This window comes from Haplochromis burtoni, unplaced genomic scaffold (genome assembly GCF_018398535.1).
Source record: "Haplochromis burtoni strain Fernald_Lab_line unplaced genomic scaffold, NCSU_Asbu1 Contig_673, whole genome shotgun sequence".
Lineage (NCBI taxonomy): Eukaryota > Metazoa > Chordata > Actinopteri > Cichliformes > Cichlidae > Haplochromis > Haplochromis burtoni.
The window spans coordinates 96,843-111,330 of NW_024583034.1; the positions used below are offsets into that span (position 1 = coordinate 96,843).

A 14,488-nucleotide genomic window follows, 5' to 3' on the forward strand; every position below is an offset into this window, starting at 1 on the left:
GGTCGGGGGGGTTTGCGTGTCTCAGTGACCCTAAAAGCTAGACCAGCAGAAGCTTGGCCACCCAAGTTGGTCAGGTCTTAGGGTCAGGCACCTGCAGAGGGGTGGCTAGAGGGGCTTGAGCACCCGCCCCTTTCCTGATGGGTGCCCAAAGTGCCCTTTTGTTGAGGCAACTTTAAAAAAAAAATGTATTTATTTTTTTATGTGTGTGTGCGTGCGGAGTCCTGTCTGTGCCCCTCAATAATAATATTTAACTATTACAGTTTGTTACAGACGCTAGGACACATGTCTCAATACTTAGGTCACGTTTGCAAAACTCCTCACACAGTGAGCACAACAGAAGTCTATGTGGGCTAAACTGAGGACCAGTTATCATTGTTTTGGCACAAAATGCATTCAATGACTACATCTCTCAAATTTCATGAATTATCTTCTCACTCAGACACAACAACTGCCAAAAACCTTTGTACGTACAGGACATTTTGCATGTGCTTACATACTGTTTTCAGAACTGTTAAACTTATGGCCAAAACAATAACACAATGCAAAACTTAAAAAGAGCAAAATGCAACAGCAATATTTTATGGAAACATATTTAAAATCTAAACACGCAGTTTAACCAGCCACAGCTGATTCTCATTGTAGATGAACATCTGCACAGGTGTTACTGCTTCAATCTTTCAACTCCTTCAATTCTGGCAGCCAGAAGATTCTTTCCTAGGTGTGTTGCCCTAGATGACATAAGATGTGATGTGGATGAGAACCTGTGGCCAAATGGAGGAGACCGAGTAGATCCTTCAGGTGGATTTTCTCAGGTGGATTAAACGGGCCACGCCTCGCTCTTTGGCTTTGCGTGGGTCGCGGCTCAAAATCATCCCTGCTTGTTTTACGCCAGGCCTTCGTGTGCTCTTTGACCTTTGAGACTTTCTTCTGATTGACTGAAGAACAGGTGGGCGGGACTTGTGTGGCTGAGTTAGCCACTGTTTGCAGTGTGCTCAAACAACATCTGGCGAGTAACCTACACGATCATCTCGGACCTTCTCTATGCTGAACTTTGCCCGCTCTCGCCGCCTTCTTCCTGTCACATGATGCCGTCTGTCTCCACCCATCAGTGACCCACAACCTGACCTTTTAATGAGCACAGTTGCCCCCTCGTCCTGGGCTTCACTGACCCCGTTTCATACATCCTTCAATCAGAACGGGGCGTATCAGATTTAGATGGAAAACAAACCTTTGTTTGACTTTATTGTAACAGCTGAGAGAACACGTGATCCTTTGGAGCTGAAGGTGAGGACGCTTTGCTTTTGGACTGGAGGAACATTTGAACCCAGAGAGGGGACACCCCATGACCTCACACAGGTCGGGAGTAGAAACACGGTGATGAACTGAGCGTTTGGAGCTTTTGTTTGCTCATTATTGGCGAATCAGAGCAGCTCATGAAAATAAAACACGGGCACAGAGGAGGACGTCAGTTTTAATATTGCTTCAGCGAAAAAACCACAGAAGGAAGAACATGAGCACTTTGTAAGGCAGAGACATCCACACACCAGAGTCAACATCTGTAAACAGCATTTTTAGCTTTGGGAGAAAAAGTGCTCAGTAGGAACAAATCTTTGGCTGTCAGCGTGGGACGGTGAACGACATCTTCGCTGCGGGGTCTCCGACACGTGCGCACCTCACTTCCTCCGGCCAGCACACATCGCTTTAATATTGAACTTTAACATATTGTATGGTAGGTGGAAAAAACCCGTCACGACCTCCAATGTTGAACCTGAAAAATAAAGAAAACAACAGAAAGAAATTCCTAAATGTCAGGAGTCATCTTCATCAGTGACCTTTGTCCCACTGAACCATCAGGTGTTGTTAATTTCGAACCAGCAGTGCTTTCATATTTGTTCCTCTGGCTCTTATTTTGAAAAGTCAGTTGTTCTAAACTAGTCGATGACGAGTCTAAAAAACGAGATGTGATGAGGGTCTGTGTCCTTCAGGTGCATCAGCTTCATGTTTCTGAGCCTCGTCACAGTCTAACGTTTCCTGCTTCACACTCGTGTTAAGTTAAACAAATTTGGGCTTAAATGATTAAAAAGAAACATTTCTTTGCACAGAGCCGATGAACGAGGCTAAAAAATCGGTTTTGTTTGACAGCTGCAGAAACTGAATGAAATCACTGAGAAGTCGGCAGTAACAGAAACAAGAGAGAAGATCTGCTGAGGTTTACTTTCACATCTGTTCCCCTCCTCTTCCTCACTGGGCCTGTCCCTGACCCGGCAGCGCCCCCAGCAGGCCGTTGGCTGTGGTGAAGAGGTTGATGGGAGACGAGCCGTCCGTGATGAGGGTGGACTTGAGCCCCAGAGACTGGAGCATCTTCACCTGGAGGAAACAAACCAGTGCAGACAGTTTTAAGCTCAGCAGCAGCAAAAACAAGAGAAATTAAAACAAGGCTTAAAACCTTATTTTGGGGCAGAAGCTTTAAAATAACCCCCCCATTATAAGACAGCATAAACACCTGCGCAGGTTTAAATGAGACGATAAACGTTACTCTGGTTCATCTGCAAACAATCTCAAATTTGTTTTAATTCATTATTGCACGTTTATTATTCGAGCAAACGCTGCAAAAAGCGGCCAGCGTCCGAGTCAGGCGAGCGATGTGATGGAAAAGTAAACAAGCGCAAGTTAAAAGCAAAGACTGCGTTAATAAATCTTCAATAGACAGACTGTAACGAGTCTGTGCTGCAGTTCAACGTCGCGCCTTATTCATCATCACGCCGTTCGTACACAGACCACTGAGGTTGAAGCTCGATGACGAGCGTGTCGCCTTCAGTTACACGTTTTCAAACACAGATCTTTGAAACAAAGTCTCGTGCGTCTGGCCTGAAACACGCGTGTCTACAAACACACGGAGTTTCAGTGCTGGTTGTGAAACTGAAAAGGAAACAGGAACGGTTGAGCTTTTCAAAATAAAACACGTTTGGTTTGTTGGAAACTCAAACATCTACCAAACGTCGGGTTACTAGTTTGTGTCGCATGCTTTCTAGTTTTACTCTCGCTCGGTGGTCGGTTAACAAGTGTGGTGTGGTTTTTCAAAATAAAAGCGATGGCTCAGTGAAATGAAACCTGTTGTCAGACGTCTACAAAAAGAGCAGAAAAAACGTTTTTGCTTTAATAAACAATAATGTTTATTATAATAAACACATAATCAGCTTGTGTGTGGCGTAGACTCTCAGCACAGTCTTTCTTATTCTTAAAATAATTCGGAGCATTTCATGTTCGAGGGTGTGGTGTCAGCGGCGTGGGTGTGGTGTCAGCGGCGTGGGTGTTGTACCTGCATCTCGGGGCCGGCTCTGGCGATCTCCTTCAGCGTCTCGCTGCCCAAACTCTCCATCATCTGCTTGAAGCGCTGACTCTCGATCTCAGCCAGCCGCTGCTGCTTCTCCACCTCCAGATGGTCGATCTCCTTCTTATAGCTCAGCTCCTGCTCACGAGCCTTCGCCAGGCGCTGCAGCTCCGCCTCCTGCGCACACACACACACATTACAGAGACATATAGGGTCGACCTTACAATAAAAAGCACCTCGAGGCTGAATTAAACTGAATAAAGCTGGTGTGGAGATGGAGCAGATAAGACAGATGAGGGAAAACTTTGACGTAGCGCTACGACAGAAATACTACAACGAAGAGACGACAGCCAAAACACGTGACAGAAAATATCGCCATGGAGACGAGAGAGAATTTTTTTAACACAGCTGTTTAGATCTGCGCGATAATTTGCCAGCTTCTTCTTTTTGACTTGGACAGCTTCGACTCCGCGGCGTCACTTTTTCTTTTGAATCCGTTTAAACTGGGACTCGTGAGCCGGCGCCTTCTTTCAGACGGCGAGGTTAAATCCATCCAGCACAAAGTCTTTGTGTGTTTTTGTTCATGTAAACTGGATTAATCGGGGTGACATCATTCGACCCTTGAACTCTATTTCAAGCTCACTTTTAATCGTTTTGGTGAATCAGTGAGCTGTGAGTCAGCTCGTTACTTTAAAGCAGGCGGCAGATTTTACTGACATGTTTTATACGGAAAGGGAGGAAGTGTGAACGTACCGCCTCGATCCTCTGAGCCTCGGCCTTCAGTTTGGCCTCGCTGACCGCCGCCTCTCCCTGAATCCGAGCCGCCTCCGCCCGAGACTGAGCTTCAGCCTTCGCCGCTCCGGTGCTCTCCACCGCCGCGCTGAAACACACGCACACACACACACACACACACACACACACACAACACACACACACACACACACACACACACACACACACACACACACACACACACACTTTTAGTTTTGTCTGCAGTTTGTTGTAAATTAGTTCTGACGGTTGGAGTCTGTCAGAGTCTTTGTGTGTTACACTCGAGCTCTGCCTCATGGAAGCAGCTCCAAGCTGATCTTAAAAAAATCGGACAAAAATGTGACGACAGACATAAAACATGTCGAAGTCTCATAATTGATAACGTTAGGCGTTGTGGTTTGTTTGCATCCTGTGACCTTGAGAAGATATTTAAGAGCCATCTAACGCTCTGATTTTCTCCTGCTGGTGGCGTCTGGCTTCACCTGAGCGCCTCCAGCTCCAGCAGCTCCTTCCTGGCTCGCTCCGCCTCGGCCTGGTCGGTGATGCGCTGCCTCTCCAGCTTCCCCCGGGCCTCCTGCTCCAGACGCTCGGCCTCGTGTCTGCACACAAGCAAACCTCATGAAGCTGCGACGTCTCATTGATGCTGTGTGTGTGTGTGTGTGTCGGACCGTGCAGCCGCTTCCTGGGAGTTGGTGGTGATCTCGATGGCCAGCTGGACGCTCTTCTGCAGGGCATCTCGTGTGCGCTGGTCGACGGGCTCCACGGACTGGATGTCCACGCTGCTGATCGCCAGGTTGTTCTGGCTGAAGCGAAGACTCGAGCGAACCTGCATCTTCTCATCGAAGCCGAACACGGCCGAGCAGATGATCCGGTTCGAGTTCTGCAGACAGAAACACGTTGGCTCAACGATCACGTCAGAATCTGGGATTTTTAAACGATCCTGTGCGACTCCCACCACAACGGATGGAGGCACATTTTCGACTAATATTTTACTTTAGTCATTTGTTCTTATCAAGCCTGAGTACACTCAGCTGACATTAATTATGAGGAGAAAACTACTCGAACCTGCGGTGGTCTGGGGGTAAAACAGCTCGTTTCACAGGCTGCTCTCAGGTTCAGTGTGAGACAAAGAAGGATTATTTCGAACTGAATCGTGCAAAGCTGCTCGAGTGAAGTCCCAGAACACAAACACAGAGATGGATGTCGGTCGGCCTGACCTGCAGACCGGCTTGTTCTTCATCAGTTGGTGATTTCATTTCATTCTGAATGTAAAAGCATCAGGATATCACAGGCTGGATGTTCCGATACAAACCTTGTGGAAATCATCAAACTGCACCGAGGCCACAGCTCCACGGATCCGCGATGCGATGGCTTTACAGGCGTCGCCCACAAAGTCGGGGACCGAAAACACGGCCGCGGCGTTGGCTGCGTCCGCCCGAGACTTCACCTCGAAGTGCCTGCGAGGGAGAGGGGGAGGAGCCAAGGTAAGAAACACTTAGAACTGAGAGGCGTCTGCGTTTGTCGGCGCTTTAACCCGGAAATGCACATTTTTTTTTAAAAACCCGGAGCAGTCAGAGATCATGCTGCTGTGCTGTGAACCGGCCTCTCCACGGACTCACACAAGCGTGCGCTTACCAGTTGTAGGAGAGCTGCAGCTGCAGCCGGGCGTGGTCGGCCGTCTCGATAGTGATGATGTCGGTGAAGAAGTCGGGCCCCAGCAGGAGGCAGATGGCCTTGATGACGTTGGCCCTCTTTGGCTTGTCCCCAGACAGCGACAGCACGGTGAACTGCTCGTCGGGTCCCAGCATCACCATCTCCGGTCCAAACACCACCCTGCAGACAAAACCACCATCAGCACCAGCAGTTCAGCTTCATTCAACCCCAACGCACAGCAGCGCCCACCTGGCTTTCTTCTCCCTGTAGTCGTAGACCTGCACGGCGGCGTTGTGGGGCACCCTGAAGGACACCACCCTGGTCTTCTCCCTCGGGGCGGCCGGTGCCTGCTGGCCGCGGTCTGAGCGGTCGGCAAGCGGGTCGAGACGAGCGCCCAGCAGGGCCTCGACGTTCGGAGGAAGGTCCTTCTCCCACAGCTCCTCGTCGTGAGTCAGCATGTAGGTGTGACCAATCACCGCGCGCACCTGCAGACCAGCAATACGTTGCTATGGCGTTGACCACGATCATCAATCATTTACAGACACATGACACATAAAAGGAAAACCCTAAACGCTCTGCACTGAGGGTCCTGTGATGATGATGGGCTGAGGCAATCTTTACAAGCAGGAGTCGCCCCCTGCTGGTCACGAGGAAGGTTTAAAGGACTCTTAGCGTTATACTTAGCGTTCTGCTAAATATAAGACAATGTAAAGAGGCGGGGCTGGGAACGCTGAGGCCACTCCTACCTTTCCCGTTTTGATGTCCCTGACGTAGATGCCCTCGTTCTCATCCAGCGGGATGGCTTGGCGCCGCAGCAACACCTCCACGCTGGCAGGGGGGACGTACTCGATGGGGCCGCGCAGCATCCAGCGGTCTCCAGGGCGACGGGGGGTGCCGCTTCTGCGAGAGCGCTTAGCCCTCTCCTGCTGCTCTTCCTCCTCCTCCTCCTCCTCGTCTTCCTCCTGCTGGCAGACAGAACGGGAGACAGAGAGGAGGAGGACGGAGAGAAGGGTTAACGTGGTGATGCACTGGAGCGGTGGGGGAGAGGGAGGGAGAGGAGGAGACGGGATTGGAGGAAAATACTGAGTAAAAAAAGTGAAGGGAAGATAAAAGGAAAAGGTGGAAGGCGTGATGGTGGGTGGAGTCAGGAGAGGGTTTGGGGGTGGGGGTGTTGAGTCAAAGGAAGGAAGAGAAGAAGAAGAAGAGGAGAGTGGGTTAGTCCGGGTTAGGAAAGGAAAGTGAAGGACAGGATCACCAGTGATCCGGATTTAAACCAGTTCCAGCTGGAGGCTCCCATTTCCACCCAGTTGGGATCAGAGATGTTCTAATGCACGGACTCGCGTGCTAAACTACCTCTGATGCACTATGATGAGATAAATAGAGACATGGCTCGATGTATGTGAGGGTTCAGGCCTAAAGGCTGATTGTCTCATCTCTGCTTTGAAAGAACAAACTTCTGTTTTACATTTAACTTCCATGTTAAAGGTCAAAGGTCGGGACAGCACAGTTAGAAACAGGCTGTTGGACGGCTGACTGGAAGCACAGCAGGAGAAAGCTTTGGTTACCGTGCGCTGGGACGTGGTAGGAGGTTTGTGGCACTTTGGCTGATGCAAACCTTTTTTCCTGTGTTGTGGCTGCGAGCTCAGGCCTCGTTTCTTGGTTTCATTTCTCTTCTTTCCAGGATCAGTTGGCTTTTAGCTCTTTGGCCCCCAGAAGACTGCGTCCCATTTCGCTTCTACTTGAAGGAGATGATAGTTTTGGCTCTCTGTTCATTCACACTGTGAGCGCTGCAGAGTGGCGAGCGCTGCTCCTAGAAGGACGCTGACTAAAAACCCTCAACGACTGCCAAAGATATGCACACAATAAATATTTCCACAGGACTGGTCGCTCAGTCGGCCTCACCCTGACCTGCTGCTTTCTATGACTGCTCTGCACCAAAGTTCACTCTGTTCCTAGAAATACCTGCGATAAAGCCAACCTTTCAACCACACCCCTCAGCACTGCGAGGCGTTCTCACCTTTCGACCAGAGACACGCCTTTCACCTGCATACCAGCCTTTACAGAGCTGCAGCACGTTACAGATGGCCTCTTTATTGAGCTCATCATGTTTGCTTGTTTAATCTCTCCGATCGACCGGTTGCACAAGATGGTTTTAAACCGCAGCACATCTGTGCACGCCCAAGCTTCATCTGACAACACCTCGTCCCGTCTCTCCTTTCTGCTCAGCTGACGCTCCAGAGAGAAGCGAACAGATACAGCAGAGTTCAGGAGAAAGTGCCTGAGAAATGCAGAAAGAGCTCCAATCCAGCTCACCGAAGGGTTTAACAGTGAAAGCACACGACGAAGGTTTGCATGAAGCAGCCGTGATTTAGGCGGTCATGCAAATTTCAGAATATTTTAGGAAAATCAACCAAAACATGAAGCGATTCTGTGTTTTGCTCTCTTCTTACCTCCTGGGTGTCGTTAAAGGCCTCCACAGCTCGCAGCACTAGCCCCTCCTCCTCCGACAGCACGTACACGTCCTGGATGCCGTTTTCCAGGTGCTCCCCAGGCTGCAGGAAAAACGAGCGCTCGCCCTGACAGAGGAAGACGAGGGGAAACGATCAGGCCTGAGGAAATGACACGAACGCAGCAAAACTAGAAACGGCAAGACTGAAGCTTCGCCTCACCTTCACCACCCTCTTCTGACCCAGCTGAGGTTTCCCGTCGGGTCCGACCGGGTCCAGGATCACGCAGTACTGCCTGCTGCTCAGGGTGGTTACATCCACCACACCCACCACCTCCTCTGCCACAGAGGGGATGTGGGCCTCTCTATCAGCCATGGTGACCAGCCATTCCTCCCCGGTGCGACGTTCTCGCCCGCCGGCGTCTTTGAAGGGCCGCAGGGCGCGCACGTGCAGCGCTTTCTGAAGACACGACAACAGCGAGCAGTCAGAGAAACCGTCTGCATCCGTGTGGTTTCTCTGATGGCTCGTGAACCACAAACACTAAAGAAGGTGTGTCTGTGTCTGTGTGTGTGTGTGTGTCTCTGTGTGTGTGTGTGTGTGTGTGTGTGTGTGTGTGTTCTGTGTGTTGTGTGGTCTGTGTGTGTGTCTCTGTGTGTGTGTGTGTCTGTGTGTGTGTCTGTTGTGTGTCTGTGTGTCGTGTGTGTTGTGTCTGTGTGTGTGTGTGTTGTCTTGTGTGTGTCTGTGTGTGTGTGTGTGTGTCGTGTGTGTGTCTGTGTGTGTGTGTGTGTCTGTGTAGTGTGTCCGTTGTGTGTGTTCTGTCTGTCTGTCTGTCTCTGTGCTGTCTGTGTGTGTGTGTCTGTGTGTGTCTGTGTCTCTGTGTGTGTGTGTCTGTGTGCGTGTCGTGTGTGTGTGTGTGTGTGTGTGTGTGTGTGTGTCTGTGTTGTCTGTGTGTGTGTCTGTGTGTGTGTTGTCTGTGTGTGTCTGTTGTGTGTCTGTGTGTCTGTGTGTGTGTCTGTCTGTGTGTCTGTGTGTGTGTCTCTGTGTTCTGTCTGTGTGTCTGTTGTCTGTGTTCGTGTGTCTCTGTTGTGTGTGTGTGTGTGTGTGTGTGTGTCTTGTTGTGTGTGTGTCTGTGTGTGTCTGTGTGTCTGTCTGTGTGTGTGTGTGTGTGTGTGTGTGTGTGTCGTGTGTGTGTGTGTGTTGTGTGTGTGTGTGTGTGTGTCTGTGTGTGTGTGTGTCGTGTGTGTCGTGTGTGTTCTGTGTGTTGTGTGTGTCTGTGTGTGTGTGTCTGTGTGTTGTGTCTGTCTGTGTGTGTGTGTCGTGTGTGTCTGTGTGTTCTCGTCTGTGTGTGTGTGTGTGTGTGTGGTGTGTGTGTGTGTGTGTGTGTGTGTGTGTGTGTGTGTGTGTGTGCTGGCCGTGCAGGCTTTAGTGCTGCAGTGTGGGAGAAGGTGTAGGTGAAGAGCAGGGCGTCGTTTCAGGGCGTCTATGAGGGGCGGGGTTACCTTGTCAGTGAGGATGAAAGCGTTGACGATGTCAATCACCTCTTCGTGCGCGCCTGGAAGGTACGCGCCCACCTTACTGACCAGCCACTCCTCACCTGAGCCACAGACACAGGTGAGACAGTTCGTGACACTTGAACATAAAACGAATCTTTTCTGAATCTGCAGAGGAAACAGGAAGTCCCCGTGAGCCTCGGGCTTAAAGGGGAACCATAACCCAACGTTTCACGGAGGAGGAGCTTAAACAGCTTATTTCACACACAGGATGAACTAAGTATCATTTTGAACTACAATCATGCAAAGCCACCCTGTTTTCCCTGATATCCTTTTGTACATCAGAGAGATTTCTTTCATACCTGTATGTATCGTCTGATGACGAGTAAATGCCCCAAAGTTTTGTTCTGAATAATAATAAAGAGGCTATTCTATTCTATTCTAATAGAGTGAATTAATAAAAGTATGGAGCTGAAATAGGCAGAGCCAACCTCATTTCTTGTATTCATTTCATTTTTACTGTTTAATCATAATCAGCTTTGATTGAAGGTTTTATGTGACGCCAAAGTGAAGTTGATTCATTACAAAATGCAGGAAAATCTGAGCATCCAAAACCACCAAGAGAAGAAAAAAGGGAAACAAATAAGTTCCACATGTGCAAGATGCAAAAAAAAGTTGTTTAGTTTGATCTTTCTCTCTGTGAACTGACTTCTTGGGTACATTTGGGGGCGGAGCTTCAAACAGTTCAGGGGTGCTCACAGGTGAGTGTTACCTGTCACTCTGTTGACTCCGGTTCTGTCCTTGCCCTCCTTGCGAGCTCTCAGCCTGATGGCCTGGTTCTCCCTGATCACCGTGGCCTTGATGGTCTCCAGCACGGCCACCTCCTTCCTGGGGATGTAGGTCCCTGAAACCAGACGAGAGATATATATCGTAATTGCAGCTCGTGCCGTGCTTTCAGAAACGCAGATTAAAAGGAAAATGCAAATCAATGAAGTATTTGTTCTGACAACCAGTCAAACCAGTACACACCGGGTCCTTCGAACAGCCACTCGTCTCCAGCTACTCTCTTCTCTCCTCCCTCCACCTCAAAGTCCAGCAGAGCCTGCAGACGCAGAGCCGTGTCGGGGTACACGATCTGCAGCGGCGTCACGTCCTGGAGGCCAAAAATCGTCATTCGAATCAGCGAGAACAAAGAAACTCTTCAGTGACTCCTCCTTCCACGACAGAACGCGCAGTGAAAGAGTTTCTTCTTCTTTAATGTTAAATTGAACTTTTTCAGCTGTTCATGATTCAGTTCAAAAGCCTGATTTATTCTCTGCACCGCCCACTTCCTTCTGATTGGTCAGTTTCTGGAAGCCTGCAGCCTGACTTTTCATCCTTTTTTAATAACTTCTTTATGTTTTCATCTTCATTATGTCTCCCTGATAAAGTTTCAATTCCCGTGAAATAAATGAACAAACCTGTTGCATCTCCTCCCCGGGGTACAGGGGGAACGGGTCCTGGGTCAGGCGGATCTCCAGGTCGGCGTGACGCAGCTTGGCCTGTCCAGATTGGTCAAACAGGACCTGGTTGTCGTCATCGCGGGCCACGGGGTTGGCGATCACACAATAGTGACGAGGAGGCACCATGACCATGCGCACCGGAGTGAAAAGCACTCTGGGGGAAAAAAAGGAGAAGACTTTGATGTTATGAAGTTTTGAGCTCCTCCCGAGGAAGCCTGAATGTCAGAGGTCTTCCTGCTGAAGCCGGAGGGCGGCTTCCTCTGACCTCTCGTTGTCCTGGCGGATGTAGGTGAGCGGTCCAATCTCCACTCGGGCGATGTTGGTGTTCTGGTCCAGGACGTGGATGTAGTGATGCGGAGGGATCCGGATGATCGATGCCTCCAACAGCCCCTCCATCTCTGGCCCGCGGTTTCCGGCCTTCTTAGACATGATGTCAGCGAATTACTGCAGATGATGGCATAGAGAGGGCGGGGCTTATTAAAGGAAAGAAGGAAGTGTATCAGGAAAAGAGAAAAGCTGAGAATAACCTTAAAAAACAATTTTTATCACGTTTGATTTCAAATGAAGAAAAAAAGAACCGACTCTGAGGGAAGACTTCTTCACGCTGGTTCAGCTTTTTACTGACATCTGTCAGCATCTCCTGTTTCTACAGCTAATCAATACAAGCCGCCTGATGGCAGTTATTGATTATTGAACACAGACCCTAACAAAGTCTCTGTAAACGACTGGCTGACACCTCCACAGCAGAGCACGAGTCTCTGGGTGGTGCAAAGGTTTCACCAATAAGAGGCCTGCCGGGGTTTAGGTTCACCTGCCGGGTTAGTCTGCTGCCTGCCTTTTAGTCATTTTATCTCCATATTTCCATAAATTCCAGGTCTGTAAAGACTCTGGCGACATGTTTATGAGCCACGACCAGAAACACGAAACCTCGTCCTCTGCTGAATCCACCACAACCCTGAAGAGCAAACACATCACACAGTGAGTGAGTCTGAGCACACTGGCGTCAGGATATCAGCTCAAACATTCACACGCTGCTGAGATAAGAGCTGAAACGGAGTCTGAGATGAACTTGTGACTGAATCAGACACAGCAGGCTCCACAAATCCCGCAGCATCGTGCGCCCAATAACATTTGCATGCACTTTGCTCAAAGTCAGAGTGTCATATGACCTGAAAAACAAGCTCGACCTGAAACAGCCGATCATCAATAATCACAAAGAAAACAATAAAGTCAATGTGCAAACACTGATGACCCACAGAGGCGTGGATCTGGAGCCGCCGAGCACAGGGCGTGTTTCTGCAAACAGCAGCTCAGGGCCTCGCGTCCTGTGTCTCTCGAGTTAAACCACAAAACTTCACATTCCGGTTCCCATGACTGTCACAGGAAGTGACCTCACGAAACTACTTCCTTGACCAACACAGGTAGATGTGTCCAAACTGCGTTGAACTCTGTAGTCTGCAGATTTCTAAACGCTCTGCACGAGGCTGCGTCCTGGTCAGGCACAGCCAATAAAAGAGGAAGCATGAAACCGGCGAGCAGGTAACAGGAAGCGCTGCAGGTGTGACTGTGGAGAAAGCTGCTCCTTCACTCACCCGCAGCTTCATCCAATCAGCTTAAACCAACCCCGACCACGTGACCTCATGTTACAGTATTTGCATCCACCTTTGTTGGTGTAATCCGGGGTATTTCTCCTCCACCTCGCACACGCGGGTGAAGCCGTCTGAACAAGGAGCCGCGCGGGCAGCTTTAATAACGCAGCACGAAGCTTTTTAAATGAGAAATTCTACTGTCAACTTTTTAATGTGATCAAGTTCAAATCGAAATCGTTGTCTTTTGTTTTGGATTCGCACCCATCAATCACACAGATCACAGCGACGCTCGGAGGATGATGAAGCTTCATTTGATTTTGTTCGATTATAAATATCAAAGCGGGGTTTGATCAGGGTCAGTTCTTAGTCGAGTCTTAGCTCATGGTCAGAGCTGCCATTCATTTAGCCGAATCCTTCAATCTCTGCTTCCCTCCACCTGTTTTCTCACCACGTTAGTCTCATCTTCCTCACGTCTCCACAGCTGGTGCAGCCGCGGCCTGCTGTGAGGTCTGCTCACTACTGTTACTACTGTTGTCGTTAATTCTGCTGTTATTTTTACTTTCTTCTTGTTTTCTCTCAGATTTTCAGCTCCATCTTCTCCACACTGAACTTTTTCTACAGGCTGCCTGTGCGCACGGCGAAGATAGGGGAGGGGTGCCAATCCACCAATCCAGCCCTGGGTGGAGGAGGTGGAGCTGAAGAGCAAAGACGCAGACAGTTTCAGCCTGTAGCATCTTTTACGTGTATCAGAGGTGTCAGCAGCTTCCTGCAGCGCTTTTCTAGCAGCATTCACCTCATCATCACAGGCTGTCCAATAACATGGGAAATGTGAGGGTGGCTCCCTCTCCTCTGTAACACGATCAGCTCTGACAGAGGAGGCGGCTCTGCAGGATCACAAACAGCTGCTCGTGTACGCTTAACAAATGTAATGGTTTGCAAACCTGGCAACCCACAAAACTCCGTTAAAACACTCTGAATGAAAGCCCCTGTGTTTGGCTGAGGCAGCACTCACCTAGTTCGATGTTCCCTGAGATTTTTTTAGTGATTAAAAGGAGAATAAGCAGAGACGTGATAACAGATGGCCTGTATTTGTACGCTTTACACATCCAGTCATCCACACACTGGTGATGGCAGCTACACTGTAGCCACCCTGGGGCGAGGCTGCCGGACACTGGCACCACCGGGCCCTCTGACCACCACCAGTAGCCCAAGGACGCAACCACCGAGACTGTCCAAGCCGGGGCTCGAACCGGATACCTTCCGATTACAAGGCGAACAACAAAAGGACAGAAGACTGAAAATGAAACTCAAACACGTGTTAAAGTTCAGATTCTAATCAATTAAAAGCTATTTTTCGGGTGTACTATGAGCCGATTTAAAAGTGGGGTAATGTTTGTTCACGCCCCACCTTCAGTTGTTTCAGCTGTTCAGAAATCTGCTCCGACACGTACGGAAGTTTAAAGTTTGAGATTTCAGAGCAAAGTTCTGCAGCGGTCAGACAGCCTCAGGTTCTTACCTCTTCCCGCAGCAGGCAGCAGGCAGCTCTGTGTTTGCTCTCAGGGTCCCGACTCACACACGGAGGAGAAAACCGACCGAAGTGCAGTCACTGCGGGAAAGACGAGAGAGACCTGCAAACCCGGAAATGATCAGCAGAAGCGAGTCATCTGGTCCGGGAAACAAACAAACAAACACACACACACACACA

General features: G+C 49.5%; 1 protein-coding gene across 4 annotated transcripts; it reads right to left on the reverse strand.

The window, feature by feature from the left end:
- Positions 1-1,453: 1,453 nt before the first annotated feature.
- Positions 1,454-14,447, reverse strand: LOC102288549 (major vault protein). Of its 4 annotated transcripts, none has more exons than XM_042215182.1 (18): positions 14,300-14,447; positions 11,460-11,638; positions 11,153-11,348; positions 10,722-10,845; positions 10,465-10,596; positions 9,702-9,796; positions 8,425-8,661; positions 8,206-8,331; positions 6,502-6,717; positions 6,005-6,240; positions 5,738-5,935; positions 5,415-5,559; positions 4,771-4,982; positions 4,585-4,701; positions 4,085-4,211; positions 3,320-3,508; positions 2,216-2,367; positions 1,454-1,768 (listed from the first exon to the last, which is right to left on the reverse strand). In XM_042215182.1, the coding sequence occupies exons 2-17, from the start codon at positions 11,621-11,623 to the stop codon at positions 2,242-2,244; spliced, it is 2,640 nt and encodes an 879-aa protein (XP_042071116.1). In that variant the 5' UTR covers positions 11,624-11,638; positions 14,300-14,447; the 3' UTR covers positions 1,454-1,768; positions 2,216-2,241. The 4 variants fall into 4 exon arrangements, with proteins under 4 accessions (XP_042071116.1, XP_005949564.1, XP_014185501.1 ...); XM_005949502.3 differs by having other exon boundaries at positions 6,502-6,720; XM_014330015.2 differs by having other exon boundaries at positions 6,502-6,720; positions 11,460-11,667; positions 14,300-14,443.
- Positions 14,448-14,488: the final 41 nt, after the last annotated feature.

What these genes read in the sequence shown, in the direction of transcription:
- LOC102288549 (XM_005949502.3), bottom strand. Translation starts at nt 11,623, where the DNA reads ATGTCTAAGAAGGCCGGAAACCGCGGGCCAGAGATGGAGGGGCTGTTG. An exon ending in GTCAGAAGAGGGTGGTGAAG is followed by an intron (nt 8,332 to 8,424) that starts GTGAGGCGAAGC and finishes TTCCTCTGTCAG; the next exon opens with GGCGAGCGCTCGTTTTTCCT. An exon ending in AGGCTCAGAGGATCGAGGCG is followed by an intron (nt 3,509 to 4,084) that starts GTACGTTCACAC and finishes GTGTGTGCGCAG; the next exon opens with GAGGCGGAGCTGCAGCGCCT.